The sequence below is a fragment of the Passer montanus genome, unplaced genomic scaffold, assembly GCF_014805655.1.
Source record: "Passer montanus isolate IOZ18808 unplaced genomic scaffold, ASM1480565v1 scaffold15, whole genome shotgun sequence".
Taxonomy (NCBI): Eukaryota; Metazoa; Chordata; class Aves; order Passeriformes; family Passeridae; genus Passer; species Passer montanus.
Window position 1 is genome coordinate 11468413 of NW_024362051.1, and position 22265 is coordinate 11490677.

The following is a 22265-nucleotide window of genomic DNA, read 5'->3' on the forward strand; positions in this document are numbered from 1 at the left end:
GTGGCACAGGAGAAGCAAATTCAATTAACAGGATTAATAGCAATTAAGCTCCTATTGCAGTCAGGGTTGTGCTCTTTAGTCCTGGGAAGAAACTAGATGTCACTGCAACAAGATAAGCAGCAGGTGATGCCAGAAGCTTTTTATTTCCAAGGAGAAAAATTGGTTGTCTTCCTGAAAGTCCTCTCCTCCTCCTCCCCACCTCCTCTGATCAGAATTTGGCCCAGATGGAGCCAATTCCTTTCCAGCCTGCTCCTGCTCAGCCTTGCTCTCTGTGCCTGGAAGAGCTCAGCTTCCCCTGAGCACCAGTTGTAGGGTCTGTACCAACCACCCTGAAGTCACTCTCTTTTCCCATGCCTGCATAAAAAAAAACCAACCCAGTTTCCCAGCATGTGTGGGAAAGAGTAGAGCACTTGGATGTGATGCTGAAGTTCCCTTTAGTTTCTCTGTAGGGTTTGCTCCTGACAGCCTGACCCTGCTGTGCAAGGAGGTTCTGCCAAGAGGATCAGTCCCAGTTTTGGGCACACTGGGCTATTCCCACTCCCTGGCAGGGTCCTGACCCTTCCCACAGCAGGGACCATCCTCGAAGGCAGGAAGGCACTGTCACTCTGGCAATTTATCCTCCGGTCTCACTCTGTTATCACAGCACCTCACAGAAGTTATTTTAGCTACAGAGCAGCTTTCTGGCTTCCTGTGTAGTTCCTTAGTGTTCTTCCTAATTGAGGGTTTTAACATTAACAGCCTTTAGCAGCTGTTCTTCTTCCGGAGGGGGTGGGGGGGCACCAAATCTTTTATTCAAATTTCTTCTCTAAGAAGTGGAAACGTGACCCACATCCTAAGAAGATGTCACTCAAGTGACAAGCCTTCCCCACTCTGTCACAGGCTGCTTTCAGCCACTGGTCCCACAATTTGCTGGATTCACCAGCCCATATATAATCCCCAAGCAGGAACCAGGGATATTGGACTGAGTATTTCCTACAGAACCAGGAAAGGGGCTCTGTGTGGTTCAGTGGGAGCTGGAGCCTCCCAGTCCCAATGCTGGCCCATCAGTGCCCTCTCCCTGCTGTGCCCCCTGTGAGTGAAACACTGACAAAATGGGGGGGTTCAGCAGGGGTCCAGGGAGGGACAGAGCAGCTGGGGGCTCTTCCCAACAGGATGCTGCATGCAGCAGCCACCAAGGAAGATGGGACAGGAGGGGATTGTGGGTCACACTGAGGCTGGTGCCTACAGTTCCTCTCCAGCCAGGGTGGGATCTGCATGGCAAAAATCTGCCTGAGTCCTCAGAAGAGAGCTAGGATTTACTTTTGTCAGAGCCTTGAGTGTTTTGAAGTCCAGAGAGTGGCAAGAAGCAACAAGCTCCACCAGTGCCCTCGGGAATTTGCAACAGAGTCACCAGTCAAAAGCATTCAAAGATCACAAACCAGACCCAGATGATCATGAATCACAGCTTAGAAACCGCAAATGGTTCTTAAGCCTCTTCCAAATAATGTCATTTACCAACAGGCTCCTTTGGGGTGGCTTGAGTTTCCCAGCCGCCTTCTGAGCCCAGCAGAGAGAACAGCAGAGCTCCTCGTGCAGTGCCACTCCTGGGAACTGTCAGGGGGATGGCAGGGAGCTGTTGTGACACCTGGCACAAGGTTACCCTGCTGGTGGGGCTGTGGGAGACCCTGGTGTCAGCGAGGGTGGGCAAGGGGTGACCCCTCGACAGGCTGAGCTGGGCGTGAGGGACAGCAGGGAGCCTCTCACCTGGTTCCCAGCTCCCTCCAAGGCTCCTCTGGCCTCACCTGACCCACACTCACCTTTGGAAGTTTGAGGGATGTCAGACAATTTTGTTTGAAAATGCTTCCTGTGCTTTTCATCAGGGAATGCACAGAGGTGATGTTAAGTGCACTAATGTGGTAAAACACCACAGGCTCCTTGGTCCACGTGTGTGGGCAATCCTGGAGCTCCAGACAGAGCAAGACCTACATCCCAATAATGCACAGGCAGCAAAGCTCTTAGGTGTCATCAATGTTTTAACGCCCCATTTAAATATTAATCTAATGGAACAGCATAAAAGCAATATCCCTGAAAGCACAGGGTCATTTAGTCCATTGCCCTGTTCTCAGGAAGAATCCAGAGACCTCCTCCAAGTGTTTTACTTCCCCAGTCCAGTGCTGACTTTCTCAGTCTCATAACATTAGTTCTAGTAATAATAATACATCATCATAATGCAAAGCTGGCCATCATGATAATTATTTATGACTTATGCTTCTGGCCGTAACTGAGTGTTTCTGCAGAGGTTTTAATTATCATTTATGCATCTTTGTTCCACGTCCATAAAATTCCCAGGGCTCTGTATGGCTGAAAGCTGAATTTATAGGATCCTGGGAATGGCAGAGCCTGGATCCAGTGAGAAAGGCTGCTCCTAACCACCAAAATGCCAGACCCAGTGAAAGGACATGAATGTCAGCAGGGCACAAAACACAAAAATGAGTCCCAGCAGGTGGAACTGCAGCTTCTGGAGTAAAGGGGACTCATGTCAGCTGCGTTTGTGCTTGATCCATGATGGAGATGACTGGGGAGAGGTCTCTGGGTCTGAACCCCAGCTGTCAAGAGGCTGACACGGTGAGGGGGACAGCACACAGAGAGGAATTGGGGCTCTTGTGCCCCTCCCTCCCTTGCTCCACAGGGAGTGTCCAGCCCCAGGAGTCTCTGATCACCCCCAGTGCAATCCTGGAGGATCCTCAGGGACAGCAGGACCTGGCTACCAGCAGCCCTGAGGTTCATCCTGAGCAGAGGAGCAGCAGAGCACAAAGCTCAGGGATGTCTCAGCTAAACAGGCAGATGCAGCATCATCAGCTGCCTCCAGCACACCCCTCACCATCTGCTCCTGGCAAACACCTCAGCACTGGGAGAGAGATGCCCCAAGAGCAGGCACTGCGAGGCTGCCTTGAGCTTGGAAGCAGGCTAGATTCCTTCCTCCAAAATACACAGAGGGAAAAATACAAGATGCAACGTCCCCAAGTATTTCCTACAGAAACTACAGCATAACATGAGAAGAGAACCTCAGCTGTTTTTTTTTTAACTGGAAAACCAAGTTTCTTGGTAAGTGGGGCTTGAAACTGGGAGCCAGGGACTTCCAGAAGCTCAGAAAATGGGGAGGAATGAAGAAAAGAGGATCTTGGCAGGGATGAATAAGGATAAGAAGGAAAAGCATACTGCAGGCAGCAGCTATGGGCTTTGGCAGCCACTTCCTCTTGTAGAAGGAAAAAACCCAATTTAAAAGCTGCTTGGGGAAAAGGAGGTTCAGCAGTGGATTTTTTCATTTCTGTTACCAGAGCAAAAGGACTGCTCCTCATATCCCTGATGGGCTGAAGACAGTGCCTTCACAGCAAAGCACCTCGCTCTCGCAACCAGGCTGGAAACATACAAGGCATCAAAAATAATGTCACATTTATTAGGGAAGCAATTCAAGTGCAAAACTCACCGAGGGATACAGGGAGCTGACTACATGCAGAAATCAAAGGGAACCCTTGATGGAAAAGAAATGTTTAGCCACTATGTTCAAAGGCTCCCTAAATCAAAGACAAACTCCTTCTTTAATCAAGGCCATTGACCGAGGCTGAAAGCACAGAGAAGTGCCAACAATTCCCGCAGCGTCGCTTTTCACAGCAGGGCTGCAGGTGCTGATGCTCTTATACCCTGAATTCTTCCCCCAGCATCCTGTATCCGTGTCCTGGGAGCACCTCTTGGCGCTCAAAACACAGCAGTTTTGTGGGGGCAATAAACCTCAGCCATCAGCCATCCAAACATCCCAGTGCCCCTGCTTTAGCTGCAGGAAACTTTCAGCCTCTGAGCCTGAGGAGTCATTAGGAGAAGGAGCAAGTGTTAATTGGGCTGTATCTAATCTCGGGCCGACCCAGGGGTCAATAGCTCTTAGCTAAAGTTTATCAGCAGTGTTTGGCCATCGTTTATCAGCTCTGGGGAGCTTGGGCTGGGACAGGTGTGCAGCGTGCTGACGCACAGGCGGGGTCAGGGAATATTGATTTTCCCAGCCAGAGCAGATACCCGCGACTAACGAGCACACGTTTGTTGGGGTTAAAGCCCCCAGCAGCAACACGAGATGCTGCTAGGGACAAAGCTGGCCAAGAATGAAGTGCACATTTATGAATGGACTCGTGAAATAACGTGGATCTCACAGTGCCTCGTGGCAGCACAGCTCTGAGGAAGAGCCACCATTGGAAACAGGCTCAGTGTTTCCCATCCCTGCTGAGATTTATGTTCAGAATCAGAGTCCAGCAATGTTATCCCCAGCTCTGTCTCGTGTCTGCTACTTGTTTTCCCTTTCCTCCCAAAATCTCTTTTCTATCAGTCTGTGAAAAAGCCCACTGCTCATTTTAAAATCTCTCTATAGACCACAGGAAGAAGAAATGTTGTCAGAAATTAAAGCTTTATTTCATAATTTGTATTAGTTTCTTTTCCTATCCTCACCTTTCCAATTTTTTTAATAGGCATTTTTTCCTGTGGAGCTAAGCAGGCTGAGAGCTCTCCACTGGAAAAATCTCATCGCCTCTATTTGTCCAAAATGGCACAATGAGCTGGTCCAAAGAGCTTCAGCGTCCTCTAGCCATATGTTTCATCTAAATCAGAAGTATAATACTGTTTTTCCTATTTCTGGGCCAGCAAATCATTTATCAATAGCCATTAGTGCTGCCAATGGAACTCACGGGAGTAGCTAGAAGTGCCAAATATTTCTGGGGTTATGATGAAAGTCATTTGCAGTATATTTGGTTTTGTTGATCAACTGGCTTACAAAGTGGTGGAAAATATTACAAAAGCTTGACAAAAACTTTGACAAAATGCTTTCAAGAAATTATGGGGAAATGTGAAATTCTCCTAGTCCTGTAGATTGGGTTACCAAGGACCACAGAGGGGCTGTTGCTTCTCTGCTGGTTTCTGAAAGCTTTTGTGGAAAATATCAGTTCATTCAGTCTTGTTATGAACCTCTGCAAGTATAAAGACTCCACAGCCTTATTTTGGTCCAGCAGCAGTGTTTGTCCACCCTCATGGTGAATGTTTTTTACCTTCTGTACCATTGGGATAACCCTTCCTGCAGCTTCTCTGCCATCTCCTGCCCTTGCTGTTCACGTCTGGGAGGGCTTTGGCTCTGTCTTTTCCCTATGTCCTGCCAATCCTTCAGCTCCTCACAGCAGCTCTGCAGCCAGGACAATGCACCCAGAGCTCACCTGGACTGCAGCCAGCTTTCTAAAGAGCCAGTTTCAGAAATCATCCCTTGAAACTCACCTGAGGGAAAGGGTCAGACACAGAATGGTTTGAGTTGGAAGGGGCCCTAAAGATCATCCAGCCCACCGCCCTGACATGGGCAGGGACACTTTACCCTAGACCTGCTCCAAACCCTGTCCAGCCTGGCCATGAGCACTTCCAGGGATGGAACAGCCACAGCTTCCCTGGGCAGTGGACAGGCAGGGATCTTGTATGCAAACAGCACCAGGCACTGGAGATCCAGGATCCTTATCAAGAGTGGCTCATACCAGCTCTTAAGTTACCTCACACACACTTCAGAGTGAGATCCAGCCCTGGACAAGGGACATGTGGTCCTTGGGAGCAGAGACAGAGCTGCCTGAGCTGAGCAGAAGGACAGATTAGACTGGATCATCCCCCCTGAGTCTGTGACCCCGAAAGGACAGGGACCATATGCTTCCCATCTGGCTGAGCTCCGTGGAAGAGGGAGTGGGCACAGGGTGCTGCTTCGAGTTGGAGAAAGGGGGAGTGATTTGCTGGAGGAGATTGAAATCTGTGTTTGCCCAATTATCAGCCGCAGTGCTTAATCACTCTGCCCTGGATCTCCCGGCAGCCGCAGGGGCAGTGGGATGTGGGGGCGGGAGGCAGATAGGATTTAATAAAGAAGCAATTTTATGAAGGAATACTTCGCTTTTGGCATTTTCTGTAGGAGTGGGAAAAAATGATCCTTTTTTCTTCGGTAATGCCAGGGAAAGCAAGAAAAGCAGAGCTCCAGGTTTCAGCTCCTGAGGGATCGACTCTCTCTCCATCCCATGGAGATCCTGCAAGAGACCCAAGGAGAGGGGCATGAGAGATCAGGGGAGAAAGGAGCTGGCACCCCCTGAACTGGCCCAGCATCCCATTTGCAAGGGACAGAGCCCCAAGGTCACCAGAGCTACCACAGTCCAGAGTCATTCCCAGCAGCCACGTGCCATCACCCAGTAAATCACATCAGAGGAGGGAAGGGGTTCCATGGGCTGAGCCCGTGGGGTTTGGTGCCACTGAAAGGTGGGAGAGCAGAGGCAAACAGGCCAGGAGCTGGGCTGGGAGCTTCCACACCAGGCTGGGAACTCCACCCCAGCCAATGTCAGCCAGGAACCCTTCCAAACACAGAGCCTGTCCCCAGCACGTTCATCATCCTCCTCAGGAAGCATTTGATTGGCATCCAGTCATGGCCTCTTCTGAACAACCCAACAAGCTCTGATTTATGGGATGTCTTTGTCTTTAGACATGCTGTCAGCAATACCCAGGCTCAGGCAAAGCTGCAGATGCCTGCAGATTTCCAAAGGTCTCTCTCATGGACACGCTGCCCTTGCTGAAGAATAACAAACAGAAGCGTTAGTAAAAGTAGAAATTATGATTTGGTGGTGTTATCCTGTAGGTATGCCCAGCCCCCTCCCCAGAAACCAGAGGTCCCAAGTCCAAGATTTCCAGAACAGAAGAGAAAACAAATTGATATGCTGTCCTGGGCTCCAGAGATTCTCCTGCATCTGGAGAAAATATGTAATGCTTCCTCAGCAGCTACTCACAGAATCCCTTTTCCTAAACTGTCAGAATGTTCAATATCTCCCATGTACCCAAAGCAACAGAATAGCTTTCTCAGCATTAAATGGGAAAGAATCCAAGACAAAAATCACTACCGACCAAATTATGGTTTGGGTTGGGGTTTTTTTCTTGCAGGAAAAATCAGTGCTTGAGCAGTATTCCCTGGACAGAGGAGCAGCTGATCCCTGCACGCTGCTCTCACCTTGCTAATGCAAAAGGGTTTGGTCTGTCTCACACACCTTTCAAAACCACCTAGAATACCATGGGCAAGGTCTTGGCTACACCTGCAACATCCAGGCCTGGCAGGTAACACAAATTTAGGCATTTTAACTTTTAAATCCAACACAAGCAGCATTTTGGACCCAAAAGAGCTTTGAGCATCTTGGGAACTGGCTTTTGTGGCATCTCTAGGTTTCACATTTGCATCAGGCTTTCTCCAAATCTCACTCATCCCACCCACTGCAGGGCAGCAGCAAAGTCCCCTTGCTGAGATCCTGAGCATGGAGGAGCCTCTGGTGCCTGTGCTGCATGAATCCCAAGGAAAGTCCCTAAAACCTCCACAAAAGACCAATATCAGGGATGCCACCAGCACAGGGCCATGGTGCAGGTCTTGGTCATGGTCATTCCTTGGTGAAAGGGGTTGGGACTGCACAAGGAGCTCTGCTCCTGCTTTAGCCCATCCTCTCTCTGCTTCAGGAGAAGGCTGGAAAATGTGAACCACCCCTAATGAGCTTGTTGGGAAAAGCCATTATTTGGAAGAGGCTTAAGAACCATTTGCGGTTTCTAAGCTGTGATTCATGATCATCTGGGTCTGGTTTGTGATCTTTGAATGCTTTTGACTGGTGACTCTGTTGGTTTCCTGGGGGCACTGGTGGCTTTCTCTTTGTACATCAAGTCTCCACAAAAAAACCCAAATTCCAGCCCTGGTTATAACAAGGGATCCTCCAGCTTGTAATGGAGGGATCATCACAGTGAAATAGGTAGTTTCCCATATTTTTAATTGCCCTGCAATGCAATTTTTTATCCCTTTGCAACACTTTACTACTGAAATTAATGCAACTTGAAAACACTCAGGTTTGGCCAAAAGACAATACAGAAATTCATCCTGCAGAAGGAGAATCACCTCTTCCTGCTGCTCCACCTGGAGGCAGACCTGGCAGTTCAACTTGCCTCCTCACCCACACCATCAGCAACTGCAGAGACCTTGTGCCCACGTGTGGTGGCCACCACCCAACAAGGTGGCCAAGGGGACACCATCCCATGCCACCCCTGCTTTGGGACCCGCCTGTCCCCTCCATTTCTCCACGACAGGCTCAGCAAGTCACACAGCATGGCTGGCAGAGCCACCTGACTCATTTCTCTGCACTCCTCCAGCTGATGTGTTTGGAGGAACACGCTGCTCTGACAAGGTGACACATCCTGAGGAAGCCCACACTGCCGAGGGCGGCACCAGGAGCACCCAGTGCAGTAGCAGCTCGCAGCTCTTTTTCATTCCTCCCCAGTCAAATGAGCCCCAAGCATTTCTGTTTGATTTTCCTGAAGGATATCGAATTGTTGTCAATCAGGAGAGAGGAGCCGTGAAATCCCCTGTTTTTGAAGGCATCTCATAAAGACACAGCTGTCAGTGGAGATGCTTGGAGAGGAAGAGCATTTGTAATGGAGAAACTGCATTAAAACCCAAGTGTGCCTGCTGTTCAGCTGCAGCCTGTGCTGGAATCTTCTTTTGGCAGAGGCAACTGCCCTTGAGTCTGTTGGTTTGGCTCAATTCGTTGTGGAATAATTAAGTTCAGTCCATTGCACTCCATAATCTGGAGTTTCTTCAACCTTCCTCAGTAGCAAAGTACTTAATCTCATCCAGCTATGGGAGCAGTTGGGAACATTAAAATCAGCCAGTGCAAAGATATCAGGAGCCTCAGCAGTAAGAGGATGAAGAGAGGAGTGTCCAGGAGGCAGGGGAAGGTCAGCAGCCTGCCTGTGCTTGGATGCCTCTGACTTCTGGAGGAAGGAGAAAACCATGGCATTACACACCCTGAAATGTCCCAGGAGCCAACACAGTTGCCACCTGCAGAGCATAAACAGTGAGGATGTACCCGTCAAGCTCAAGTCTGGAAATGCGCCTGGATGTTTCCAAGGAATCTGAGAAAAAACGTTTCTGTTCCTGGACAATCCAAGCTATCACATATCCTGGCTACAGCAAGGATCTCAAAACTGAAAAATGTGTTTTACCAGGAGTGGGCATGCCCCAAACATGGGTAATCAGAGAAATTCTTTTCAGTACTGCTCTATTTACATGTCTTAGATTGAAGAGGGAAAATCCAGGGGACAGTGTTGGACTGAGGTGAACCTCTTTTAGCTATAAAAAATTATCATCCCTCCTTCCCTTGCTCCTCAGAGGGTGATAACACCACCTGAACCATTGTCCCAGACATGCTAAAGGATTTTTGCCTGTGCTCAAAGGTCCACTAACACCCACCCCATCTCCTGAGAGCTGCTGAGCAGGTCATACCCAAAGCCAGCTTTACTCTGAATTAATAAAATAACAGATGCCACTAGGAGAAGTTCTTTCTGCCTCATGTTGCAGGTCAGCCCAGGGAGAGCAGAGGGAAACCCAGTCAAGAGGGAGGAATCTCCCCATGACCACTGAAGCAAAACCAAAAGAGATGTTTATGGCAGGGGAAAGCACCCTCCAGAGCCACGCTGGGAATGGGGCATCCTTTGGACAATGGAGCAGCTGCCAATGGAGCTGAGATTTCTCCCTCTCAAACAGCTCCTTGAATTGCTCTTGGCATTGACTTTTTCCTGTTCAGCTAATTAAAAATCTGTCTTTGAGTCATAAGCCCCCATTAGTAATAATTTGCTTTGCACTTCTCCAGTGATTTATGGCTGAGATATCAAAGTGCTTTAGAAACATTAATTAATCCTTCTAATCCCCGAGGGACTGATCCACTCTCTGCAATGCACCACTGGTGGTGTAACTGTGGGAAATCCCCAGGGTTTACTCCCAGCTGCAGGCAGGGAGAGGGGAAGGGAGCAGCGTCCGACCCAGCAGCTCATTTCAGCTGCTGTCTGCAATCAGGGATGTGCAGTCAAAACAGCAGCACTGGATCTGCAGCCACGAGCAAGCCCAAGGCACAGGCAAGCTCTGTGTGCTCTCCAGAGCAATCCCTGCTCCCATTCCTGCCTGCCCAGGGAGGGAAGGGGAGCTGCAGCCCCCTGGCTCTGCTCTGTGGATCACAGCAGGAAAGGGGTGTGTGGATCAAAGCCATCTTCACCCAGAGGTGGCTTCAGCAGAGAGCTCCACCCTGCACGTGGCAGCAGCAGGGTCATCAGTCAAAGCCACAGTGCTGCTAACTGCACTTCCCTTGCTGTCCTGCCCATTTCTCCAATCTTGGTTCTTTGTACAACGTTGCTTTATCACAGGAGTGCAGACCCAGGGCTGACCCCACACCTGGGACAGGGCCCAGTCCTTGCTGCAGATAAGGATGATTTCCTCCATTGGCTTGGGAGAGGCTTTCATCCTTGCGCCCTCCAATGCGCCAGTTGCCACCTGGCTCTGTCCCCGTGCTCTGAATGTTGTCACCACAGGACTGCAGGGTGGAGCTGGCTGTGTGCTGTGGTGCCAGGAGTGGGGCAAGGTATAAAGGTCCCAGCAGAGTGCCAGAGACAGGATCTCTGAGGCACCCAGGAGTGTCCCAGTTTCTCTCTGCTGCGCTCAGTGAAACATCGCCTCGACCATGAAGGCAGCTGGTGTTTTCCTGCTCCTCTCCCTGGCACTCTTCTTCTACCAAGGTGAGTCCAACATTTTGCTTAGGAGCTATTTCCTCTCCTTGCTAAAGCTCCCAGGTCTGCCACATGGGAAGGTGAGAGTGGGAAGAGAGCAGCTGGTGCTGGGACCTTGCTGTGGCCCTGGGCAGGGAATGCTGCAATGGCCAACGTGCATTGAACCTGTACCTGGCTGTGGGCAAACCCAAAACAAAGGCTTTGAAAGGGTGAACGTGCTCCCAAAAATGAACAGACCTGCTGCTCTTTCTTCAGGGGTAGGATTTGTCCTGTAACTGGTGATTTCTAGGACAGTGTGATCCTTTCAGAGTGAATAGGTGCTATTCTGGTTTTAAAAAAGCAAATCCAAGAAGACAGGAAATGAATCTATGCAAGGGAAAAGGCAGCTCTCACTACCAAAGCCAATGTTTAAGCCAACTGTGTTTTCAAAATCCCATATGGTGCAGAGGGATGAGAACATGAGCTGTTGCTGCTCCTCAGGTCCTGCTTTAGTGGGCTCATTCCAAACAGGAGGGTGCTTCTCAAGCAGGTCCTCTGTCATCCTGTTTACTGCACAGAGGCTGCCATTGCAGGGCTGTCTGAGCACAAAACCTGGGCTCATTTCAGATGAACTGGGCACGTAGTGAGCTGCAGCTCCTGGGTCTGGACCAGTGCTAGCCCAAAGTAAAACCCTTGAAATATTAAACAGTGTGGCTACCAGCTCCTCAGCACCAAATGCTTCACTGCTAATGGGCTGTGCTGGTTGTTAATGCAGATGTAGTATAAATCCTCCATGTAGATGACTTCTGGGTTTATAAAAAACCCAGGATCTTCTTCTCAGTTCTTCTTTTTGCTAAAAAATTCAGGTTGTTTTTCAAAACACACCCACCCTGTGTTCCACCCTTGTGATCCCAGCTGCCAGCTCAGGGCCAGTTTCTCCATGGGGAAGCCCAAACTCATGGCTTGATCCCACCAGCTTTGATGTGAGACCTCAGGTTCTCCTTCTAGTAGAGACTTTCAACAACTTGTCCTTTGCTGTGCTTGCTTGTGGTAAAAATGGAATAACAGCAGAAAAATCACCCTGGATTTACTCCAGCACCTGTCCAGTGTCAGCAGGAGTTTCTCAGGTCCTCATGAACATGTGCTAAGACAGGACAAAAGCCACCTTAGCTCCCTGACAGCTAGCAGGTGACATCTCTAGAATGCATTTTTCCTTGGCAGGGCCTTGCACCATTACAGTGTTTCTGCCAGGGGAAGGAGGGTGACACAGCAGGGAAGGATTCAGCTGAAAAACATGGGTGATCCAAGGGAAAAAAATATTTTCTAGGACAAAGGTGTTTGAGTGAAGAGATACAGTCCTCAGCCTAAGCTGCCTTTATTCTGTCCCCCTTGAAACCAGCCCGAGTCATGGGTGCTAAGGTGTCTTCTCTCTCTCCCTCTCTCTCTCTCCTCTTCCTCTAGGAAACGCCGAGATGGAAGCAGCTGCTTTCAAGTCATGGGTGCTAAGGTGTCTTCTCTCTTTCTCTCTCTGTCTCTCTCTCTCCTCTTCCTCTAGGAAACGCCGAGATGGAAGCAGCTGCTTTCAGAGGAACAGAGGTGAAGTTTCCTCTTTTGTGTAGCACAAGGGAGACAGCACTAACTCAAACACTGGGGAGCCACCATTGCTAAATACAGTGAGGCAGAGTGGGTTGACAGCCCAAAAATGCCAGTGCCTGGGAAGCCCCTTCCACCTGCAGTGCCACAGCAAAATCCCAGTGATGATACTGGTTTTCCACTGCATTTCCCCCAAACACTGAAAGAAGAGCTCCTAAAAAGCCAAATGTTGCTGTTGCCTGCCAAGAAAGTCAGGAGTCCCCTTAGTCTCTGGCTTGCAAGTGTGAGGACAGGTATTGCTGTGGCATAAAAATAAAAACTGGGAAGAACATGCTCAGGCAGTGCCCACGGAGCACTATTTACTCTAGACTGTAACTCCTAAGGGCGTGCAGCAGTGCCAGGTGGAGTTCAGCTGGCCAAGGGACACGGTGGCAGATGGTCCCAGTGTTTCTGAGAGCTCACAGCAGAGCTCTGAGGATGGGCTGTGAAGACAGACAAAATGTGCACCTCTCTGGGAAAGCAAAGCTCCTTTGGTAAATTGAGAACAGGCTTAACATTTTCAAAATTAACCTTCTGTGTCTCCAGCCTTCTTGTGAGAATTTCAACCTGGGAAGAGGGTGTACCAGGGAGTTTGACCCCATCTGTGGCACGGATAACCTCCTGTACAGCAACGAGTGCCTGCTGTGCCTTCACAACCTGTGAGTATCTGGAGCTGCTGCAAGTCCAAATGCCACACAGATGAGGGCTACCACACATATCTGGGATTTCCTAGAAAGAAAGCTGTCTGCATGCAGCTGGGTGGAGCTTGGGCAGGGAGCCCAGCACATCTGGCACGGATCTGGCCTCCTGCACAGCTGCTGTGAGCATGTGGACTCCAGCTGAGGAACGGGCCAGTGTGTGTGGCTCACAGCACACACGCTGCCCACAAGCAAAAAATCTCCCCATACCTGCAGCTGCCAACAGCAGCAAGAGCTGGCAGGCATCCAGGATCTCAGACAAATGGCAAAGTCCTCCAAGTCTGCCCAGATCTAGCACACGGGCTGAAGAATATTTTTCCAGATGACCTCGGATGTGTGGTGGCTGAGGAAAAAACTGTGTTTTTTCACCCCAGAAATTTATAGCTGAGCTCTGCTTTCTGTCTTCTCTGCATATGAAAGGACACAATTTGCTCTGGGTATTTTTAAGAATGAGTTTTATATTTAAGCTGTGCTGGTGCCAGATTGCACTGTTCTAGCAGAAGGCCAGGTCCAAATGCTAAGGGTGTCTCTGGCAAGACTTGATACATTTCATCTGGCTTGGGCCCTAGGTAATTTAAAATATATTTATACATTGGAAGCACTCTGTGTCAGACAAGTGAAGGAATTACTTCCAACTCAATGCTATTAAGTGGTTCAAAAATCTCTTTTGGGAAGATTGAGTCTTATCTGGAGCCAGATGCCCCAGTCTGCAGGGCTAAGGGAGCTTCACCCTCGACTTCACCTGGTGTAGGCAGGGATTTTTGGTGATCAGGCTCACAGGCCATCTGCCATCAGCAGAGACATTTGTAGCAGAAGCTCAAAGTCCAGCTTTTCTCTCTCTGGATTTGTGGGTTTGTGGAGCCAAATTCTGCTTTCAGGAGCATTGCCTCCCTGCTAACTCTGCAGGAGCAAGGAACAGAATCCAGATCACCAGGAAAAAAAAGAGCCTGGATAAATATTGTCAATTGGGTTGTCCCCTCTTTGCTTCATTAACCCAGGCTGCTGCCACATATTCTGCTCAAGTGCTGGTTCACCTTTCAGGGCTGAGCATGGTGCAGTCAGGCAGAGAGAGGCTGAGTGGGATCTCCTCAGCAAAGGCACCACAGTTAATGACCCAGCACGGCCTGGCAGGGTGGTAATGACCCTGCTGGAAGCCAGCAGCCCAGCACCAGCTGTCCCTGAATTGTGCAACAGATGGGGGTGGGAGGTTCATCAGACACAACATCATTAGGGCTTTGGCCATGGACCAGGAGCAGGGTAAAGTGAGCAGGGAAGGCTCCACAGTCAGCTGTGGCATCCAGGATGCTCCATCTCCCCAGAGCAGAGAGCAGCTTCACAGGGGGTGGGAGCTCACAAGAAGGCAAATTGGGGTACAAGAAAGGGAAGGACTGAGCTGGTGGTGTATTCAGAGCCGAGCAGGAGTCAGAGGAGGGATGGGATGGGATGGATGAGAAGCTGGTGCTGCATCCACCTTGTGTTGACAGGCACTGCATTCCCAGAGCTCCTAAAACTCCTGCTTGTGCAAGCTCTGAGCAGCTGCAAGTGGAAAAAAACGTGCTGCTCCTGTGGGTCACAGCCCTGAGCCTTGCAGCTCCCCTGTTTGTTCCCAGGTGATGGAATTCTGAGGTTAGGAACAGCCTTTTGGTCTCCTGGCCAGGGCCATCCGGGCCCTGAAGCTTTATTCAGGACTCTGAAGCTCCCTGGTGCCAAAAGTCTTGGGGGAGAGATAAACGGAGTGTCCTCATCTATAAAGCCTTGGTCCATGGGGACCATTCAGCCAGGAGGCAGGATGAAGTGTCATTTGCAGTTCTGTGTGTGCAACCGGCCTGACAAGAGCTGGAAGCCTGCGAGGAGTCAGGGAATAACTGAGCATCTGGCGGGTCCCTGTGGCAGCAGCGGCTCACTTGTCGCCTTTGGTCACTTCACTGTGACCAGCATGCAAAATGCTTTTTGCAAAAGGCAAATCATCTTACCAGCATTTCTCTAACGCACCTGAGAAATGGATCTGTCTTGCCAAAGAGGAGAACATCATGATTCCTTGTGAAAATGGAACCATTCAGAGGAATCATGTCCACTATTGGGCAAAAAGAAGAAAATAATTTTTTTTTAAGGTACCTTTTTTTATATTTTTTCCTCACTTTTGCTCCAGAAACAATCAGGAGGGGAGGCTGGGAGCAGGCCAAACCCAAGTGTGGCAGTCTTTTGTTTCTAAAACCCTACAAAACAAAATCATAGCCTTTATTGTCTGCAGTCAGACAGGCATTAGAGGTGTCTCAGTGCTGTCCTGCAGCACGGAGGTGAATTATCCTGCCAGGAGGTGTCAGAAAGCACTCTTGAGCTTATTGGAATTAATTAACACATGTCCATGGTAACCCTGAACTCCCTGTCAAGAATATGTGGCCTGGCTTGCTGTGAATAACACTTAGATGATGATTTAAGCAGTATTTTCCTTTCTTTCTGCCTTTCTCCTCTGAGCCAGGCTCTGCCGTGTCTCAGGGACGCGAGGGCAGCCCCCCAACATTTTCAACCTCTCTTGCAGGCAAAGAGGCGACCACGTGCGCATCAAGAACAGAGGAATGTGCCAAACTCCCCGCAACAACCTCGCTTAAACTGACATGAGGGATGGGAGCACAAAGCTGTCCCCTCACCTGCTCAAACCCCAATAAAATGGAAGCATCGCCACGTCTTGTGCTGGGATTTCTTACACACACAGCAACCCCTTTTCCCCAACACTTAGAGCACCTTCCTGAAAAAATGGGGTTTGTTCTGGTGATGCCTGTAAAGAGCTGTGAGCAAATTACTGACAGAGCCCCGGGGAGAAGGCTGGGATGTGCCCAAAGAGAGATCCAGGCTCTGGCAGAACAGGGAAGATCTTTTTTTGCATCAAGAATTTTGTTTTCCTTTCCTAGACTTCCAGTGCTTGAGCAATAGATTTTTAGCATTCTCATGACCTGAAATTGCATTTGCTAAATACAGAGCACTAAAGCCCTTGCCCCAGAGCCTTTGCCAGGAGAAAGAACCCAATAAGTCATATCCATGCTGACCCATCTCCAACCTTGTCCATATGCCAGTGCCCCATGGCATGGCCCCTGTGCACCAGGAGCATCACACTTGTACTGCAAGTCACAGCTACCCAGTGCCTTAGAAAACCAAAAAGATTCAGTTTTTCCTGGCAAAATTCTACTTTTTTCCCCTCTACTGGCCTTGGTGAGCTTTGCTGCTGGCGCTGACAACCTGGCCTGAGGGCTGTGGGCTGGCAGGATGGGAGATGCCTTTCCAAGAAGGATTTGAAGGTGCTGGTGGATGAGAGGCTGGACATGAGCCAGCAGTGTGCACTCGCAGCCTGGAAACCAGCATTGTCCTGAGCTGCATGCAAAGCAGTGTGGGCAGCAGGGCCAGGGAGGGGACTCAGCCCCTCTGCCCTCATGAGACCCTCCTGCAGTGCTGCACCCAGCTCTGGGGTCCCCAACATGGGAAAAACTTGGGCCTGTTAGAGCAAGTCTGGGAAGACACTCCAAGGGCTGGATCACCTTGGAGGATCTACAGAGACAGGCGGAGGGAGCTGGGAATGTTCAGCCTGGAGGAGAGAAAGCTCCTGGGAGATTTTAGAGCCTCTTCCAGTGTCTAAAGGGACACCAAGAGAGACTTTTTACAGGGGCTTGGAGTGATGGGACGAGGGGGGGATGGCTTCAAACGGACAGAGGGCGGGGTTAGGTTAAATATTAGAGGGTTAGGTTAAATATTAGGAAGTTTTTTGCCATGAAGGAGGTGAGAAAGTGGAATTGGCTGCCCAGAGAAGTTGTGCACTCCCCATCCCCGGAAACATTCAAGATGAGGCTGGAGGGAGCTCTGAGCACCCTGGCTGAAGATGTCCCTGCCCTGGTTGAAGAAGCCCTCGGAAGGTCGTTCCGTGGCCCCGCGGCTGTGCGCGGGGTGCGGATCCTGCCGGGAGCGCGGGAGGAGCTCCCGGCACTGGAGGCCGCTGTTGCTCCGCCGCTGCCGCTGCCGGAGCCGAGCCCGCAGCTGCATCCCGCAGCTGGATCCCGCAGCCGCATCCCCCAGCTGGATCCCGCAGCTGGATCCCGCACCTGCATCCCGCAGCCGCATCCCCCAGCTGCATCCCGCAGCTGGATCCTACAGCTGGATCCCGCAGCCGCATCCCGCAGCTGGATCCCGCAGCCGCATCCTGCAGTTGGATCCCCCAGCTGGATCCCGCAGCCGGATCCCGCAGTTGGATCCCCCAGCTGGATCCCGCAGCTGTCCCGCAGCTGCATCCCGCAGTTGGATCCCGCAGCTGCATCCCGCATTTGGATCCCGCAGCCGCATCCTGCAGCTGTCCCGCAGCTGCATCCCGCAGTTGGATCCCCCAGCTGGATCCCGCAGCTGGATCCCGCAGCTGCATCCCGCAGTTGGATCCCGCAGCCGGATCCCGCAGTTGGATCCCCCAGCCGGATCCCGCAGCTGGATCCCGCAGCCGCATCCCGCAGCCGGATCCCGCAGCTGGATCCCGCAGTTGGATCCCCCAGCTGGATCCCGCAGCTGCATCCCGCAGTTGGATCCCGCAGCTGGCGGGGGATGCGCGGCCGCCGGGCGGGGAGCGGCGCTGGCCCCGCGGGCGGTGCTGCCCCTGCCAGCCCTGCCGGGAGGCTGGAAGCGCTGAGGTGGCCTCGCCACCTCCCTGTCCCTGTCCCCAGGAGCCGCTGGCAGCTTTGCGGGATGCTGCGCCCGGGGGCTGCGGGGACCAGCGCGGCCCCGGCGGGTGTCACCGCGCTGGAGGATGTGTCAGTGTCTGCCCGGCTGCAGCACTGCCAGCTGCTCCCTGGAGAGCTGGGCACTCCCCTGCTTGTGCCAAAGGGCTCTCGTGAGTCAGCCCAAAACGGCCTGGGATGGAGCCTTTGGAGTTGGGGATCAAACCCTCGTGGGGTTCCCTGTGATTCACAGCTTCATAGCCCTCCTGCTGGTATTTGGGGCAAACCCAGCACTTTGTTCTTAGGAAATCCTGGACTTCATTGTGGGTAGAAAGATCAGTTTTCTTTATGAAGTGGCTGAAACAAACACCAAAAAATTAATGATAATAATAAAGCATGATCCATCTGAGAGAGCTCCAGTTCTCATTTCAGATTTTCAGATTTCAAACACAGCCAGATGCAGCTGGAGGGGGGGAAGCACAGGCTCCTCTTCTCCTCTTCTCAGATCTGCCAAAGAGTGTCTGCAGTCGAGGGAGAGATGAAAAACGACTCACTTTGCCCACATGTAAAATTAATGCACTAAAGGTGGTAGTCCCAAATAGACTTGGGACTGTGAATTGCCTTGACATCTCTGCACACAGGGGATCCTGGAAGGATGCTTCCTACAACTGGGATATTGCTGATTCTGCTGCATCATAAGAAATGGAGCATAGCTTTTATCCAGGGAGATCTCTGCCAGTGAGGTTGGCAGGAGGGGAGACTGATCCTCCCTACATTTCTTTCACTGCTCTTGCATTTTTTGTCATGGCTAAACCCACCTTAGCCCCAAACTCATCCCAGTTGATTCCTCCTACCCAGAAGAACACTGAAATGTGCACTGAGGCCACTTTATGCCAAGCAAAACATCTTTCCTGCCCATGCCATTTCTGGGAAACATCAGCCAGCGCTAGCCAAGAGCGTTTCTTTGATGAAGTGAGGTGCTGACCGAGCCTGCAGAGCAGCAGGTCTCGTCAGCCGCGCGGCTGAGCACAGCCTGCGTCTCCCCAGGCACTGTTCTGATGAGAACTGGCACTCCTGCTAAATGTCAGCCACATCCGTTTCACAGCAAGGTCCATATCAGCCTGGAGATTATGGGAAGCAGCAGGCCAGGGGCCGCTCTGTTGTTCTGCACAGCAGGGCACATCAGGCAGAACCAGTGGCAAGTGGCCAGGAGGGAATGGTTCCTGTCCGTATTTCAGTTGTGGTTTGAACAAGGGCAAATCTGAGGTGCAGGTGCAAAGTTTAGACTCATCCTCAAAAGTCAGTCTTCTGCCACCATAAGAATTTTTTCCCTGAAGTTGAGAAAGAAAATGCTTCATCCAAGCTGCTCCTCTGCCATCTGATCCCCAGCAGAGCCTGGAGCTGTCCTGCCAGCAGCAAGCCTGACTTTTCTGAGACACCAGCTTGCTTCCCTGTGTCTCCATGATGTTGTTTCCAGTGATGGTGAGCTGGCAGGGACAAAGCAAAATGGACAGTGACAGGAGCAATGGCTTCAGTTCTTGGTTTCTTTGTCTAAATCGCTGCAGCTCTTCGGGCTCCTTCCCAGGGCAGTGCTTCTGGCCATGTGTTTGGAGCCCTGAACACATTTTGAATGATGCAACGAGGGAAAAACAGGATTTGCCAAATCAGAGGAAGGGCTCAGCCATCCACCTCCCCTCTCTTTCCCTTCTGGCTGCTCCTAGAGGGCTCAGCCAGGGCAAAAAATGAAAAGGTCAAGAACACATGGCGGGTGAGGAGAATCCCTAAGGATGGTGCAAAGGGCTTGGCATTTACTGCCCTGAGGAAGCTCAGGCAGAGAGCAACACAATTCCTGCCCCAGAGCCACAATTCCTGCCCCAATGCCTCAATTCCTGCCCCAGTGCCTCAATTCCTGTCCCAGTGCCTCAATTCCTGCCCCAGTGCCTCAATTCCTGCCCCAGAGCCACAATTCCTGCCCCAGTGCCACACTGCTCACAATAACAATTAATTTAATGACAAAGGGGGAAATTCCAAGAATAACCTCAGTGCTTGAGGCAGCCAGGGCTCTGCAGAAAGCAGGACACCCACAGGGCCCAGCCCCAGCCTGCCTGCCCGGGGAGAACCAGCACATCCTCGGGAGGAGCAGGTGGTTTGGAAGCTGGCAATGCTTCATGTCCCTCCTCCTGCCATCCAGGGGCATCTCTCCTGCAATCCTTCACCAGGATTTGCTGTTTGGGTGGAAGCTTTTCATAGCAGGGTCGCATCTCTGTGCCTCCAAAGCAGCCCTGGGTCCTGCCAAGCCTCAGGAATGTCACAAGAGTGACAGAAACCAGACAGCTAAGGACAGAAGGCCCAGGGGAGCATTTTCAAATCAGGAAAACATGTTTCTTTAAATTGAGACTTTTCTGCCAGTAAAAATTCTTGTAAAATTCAGCCTGGGAAGCCCTTCCCCCTCCACCTTCTGGAGCACTTTCCTGAAGCTCCCACCTGGGAGGCAATATCTATTTCCACTGCCAGTGGCATTTGACTTCATGATGTCATGGTAGCATACTGTGAATTCAGGTTTAGAACTGGACTCAGGGACTTCAGTGAAATGCAAGACCCAAGCTGAGAAGCAGCCCTGAATTTCTGGTAGTTGCAAAACATTCTTGTGTCCAGGCCTGCGAGGAAGAGTCAGCTTTGGTGCCACATTTGCCCACTGCAGCCTTCCCCAACATTCCCCTGATAAGAAGGCTTCTATTTTAGCCACATTTTCAACATCAGATTTGTTTTTCCAGTCTGGAAATAAGCAGAGCCTTCCTCAGATTTTCTGCAGCTGCCAGAGGACACTTTCCATGAGGCATGATCAGTTCTAGGAGACTTGTTTTGGGGGAGCAGAATTAAACTCATTTGTTGGGCTGGCAAGGAGAGCTCCCCTTTGCAGACACCCCATGGGAGCCCATCTGCTGCTGGAAAGGCTCCTGTGTGCTCTGATGCTTCCACGTGCCACCTCCCAGATCTGCCCTTTGGCAAAAGATGCAGACAGAGGTGTCCCAGTGCCCAGGGCAGGGCAGAGATCCAGAGCCTGCTCTCCTTGATGGGTACAGAGCCACTTCAGCTGCTGCTGTTGTGACAGCCTCAATGAGAGATGTCAGGAGTGCCAGCAAACAGTTTTGTCATGGTGGAGAGGCAGCTGCCAGCCCAGCACAGCAGCACTGCTGTGGCAGAGGGTCACGCTGCCAAGCTTGAGGCCACCGAAGGAAATACCAATTGGTTCCACCCCAATGGAAATGACACTGTTAATACTCTGCAAAGGGAAAGTCTGACTGAAATGGAAGGAGGCTTTTAAAACTGCAGATTTCCTGTCATCTAAACCACAGCTCGGGCTACGCAGGGAAAAGCTGTCCTTGGCAAATGTATGGGAATGAGCTGGAAGTGGCTCTGCACTGACACACAGAGGCTGTCCCCAGGGCTTAGAGGGGCTGGAGAGGGATCATGGCTAAAGAAGAGAGTGGACACTTCTCAGTGGCGGGCTGAAACCACCCTGATAACCACAGACATGGCACAAATAGCCACAACTGAAGCTGCACACTTGAAGTGAGAGCTCAGCTTTTGCTTTCTAGTGTCTCTGAGCTGTCACAGAGAAGTCAGGTGACAGCAATAGTTTGTATTTCTCCCTATCAAAAGGAGGAGCATCCAAAGTGTTCTGCAGACAGCAAAGCAGCCCTGCCAATGCTTCAACACGACTTTTCTGGCCTTTATCTTTCATCAGGCACACTCCACTTACAGCAAGGACAGGAGGGGCTGGAAGTGCCAGCTCTGTGTGGTGCTGGCACATGAAGCTGGATTCCTTACACTCTGTTGGAGACCTCCCGGCGCTGCAGTGGCATTAGCACAGCAGGTGGATTCAGTGCTGAGAAGTTCTGCTTCCTTCCAGCTAAGCAGCACAGCTCCTGGAAAGCTCCCAGGCAAAGGTCCTGCCCTTCACCTGTGCCAGAACAATAACCTGTTGTTGTAGCACGGCTCAGCAGGGCTGGATTGCAGACTTTTTCCAATAACTTCAGCACTTTTCTTACTGCAAAAGGCTGCCACAAATAGAAAATCACGTGTGAGGTTTAACCCAAACAGGCTGCTGGCCTCTGAGAGAAGGCTGGATCCTTCCTGGCACACCTTGGCATGGATTTAGGTGGTGATCCACCCCCACACCTGCGTGGTGGGGTGCTGGGAAGCGCTCCTTTGCTGGCAGATGGTACCATGTGGCTTGAAGCCACAAAGGCATTAGGTCAGTGTAAGTGTCCAGCTTGCAGGTGGCATCACTCTCATGGACCGAGATCTGAGGCATTAATCAGTGACCCCCCATCAGCCCTCTTTTCTGGAGTCATTATCCACACAGAGAGGGGAAGCAGCAGCCTCTCCACACGCCCCATCCCATGCCCTGGGGCTCTGTCCCCACCACCAATGCCCTCAGGGGTGCAGATGGTGTTTAACTCCAAAAGCAGCATTCCAGAACCTGAAAGCAAAAGCCAGGATGGCTCAAGCTGGGCACTGCAGGGGCTGAAACACAGGGGTGAAAGAGCCAAGGCAGGATGAAGCATTAGGCAAGGCATGGCTGGGGCAGAGAAAGATGTGCCACAGCCCTTGCACTGATGGCCATGTGCTGGGAGTGTCCAAAGGCAGGGAATGAGTT

General features: G+C 51.1%; 1 protein-coding gene across 1 annotated transcript; it reads left to right on the forward strand.

Annotated features, from left to right (window-relative positions):
* The first annotated feature begins 10480 nt into the window (after window positions 1-10480).
* On the forward strand, window positions 10481-15596 carry LOC120498575 (pancreatic secretory trypsin inhibitor-like). The gene is made up of 4 exons (XM_039701515.1): window positions 10481-10614; window positions 12140-12180; window positions 12763-12875; window positions 15454-15596. Exons 1-4 carry the CDS (start codon window positions 10560-10562, stop codon window positions 15521-15523), a joined length of 279 nt encoding a protein of 92 aa, XP_039557449.1. The 5' UTR covers window positions 10481-10559; the 3' UTR covers window positions 15524-15596.
* Window positions 15597-22265: the final 6669 nt, after the last annotated feature.

Bases quoted from the DNA above. Each gene is read 5' to 3' on its own strand.
- LOC120498575 (XM_039701515.1), top strand. From the start codon at position 10,560: ATGAAGGCAGCTGGTGTTTTCCTGCTCCTCTCCCTGGCACTCTTCTTC. The intron at 12,181-12,762 runs GTGAAGTTTCCT...CTGTGTCTCCAG, and splicing joins CTGCTTTCAGAGGAACAGAG to CCTTCTTGTGAGAATTTCAA. The intron at 12,876-15,453 runs GTGAGTATCTGG...CCTCTCTTGCAG, and splicing joins CTGCTGTGCCTTCACAACCT to GCAAAGAGGCGACCACGTGC.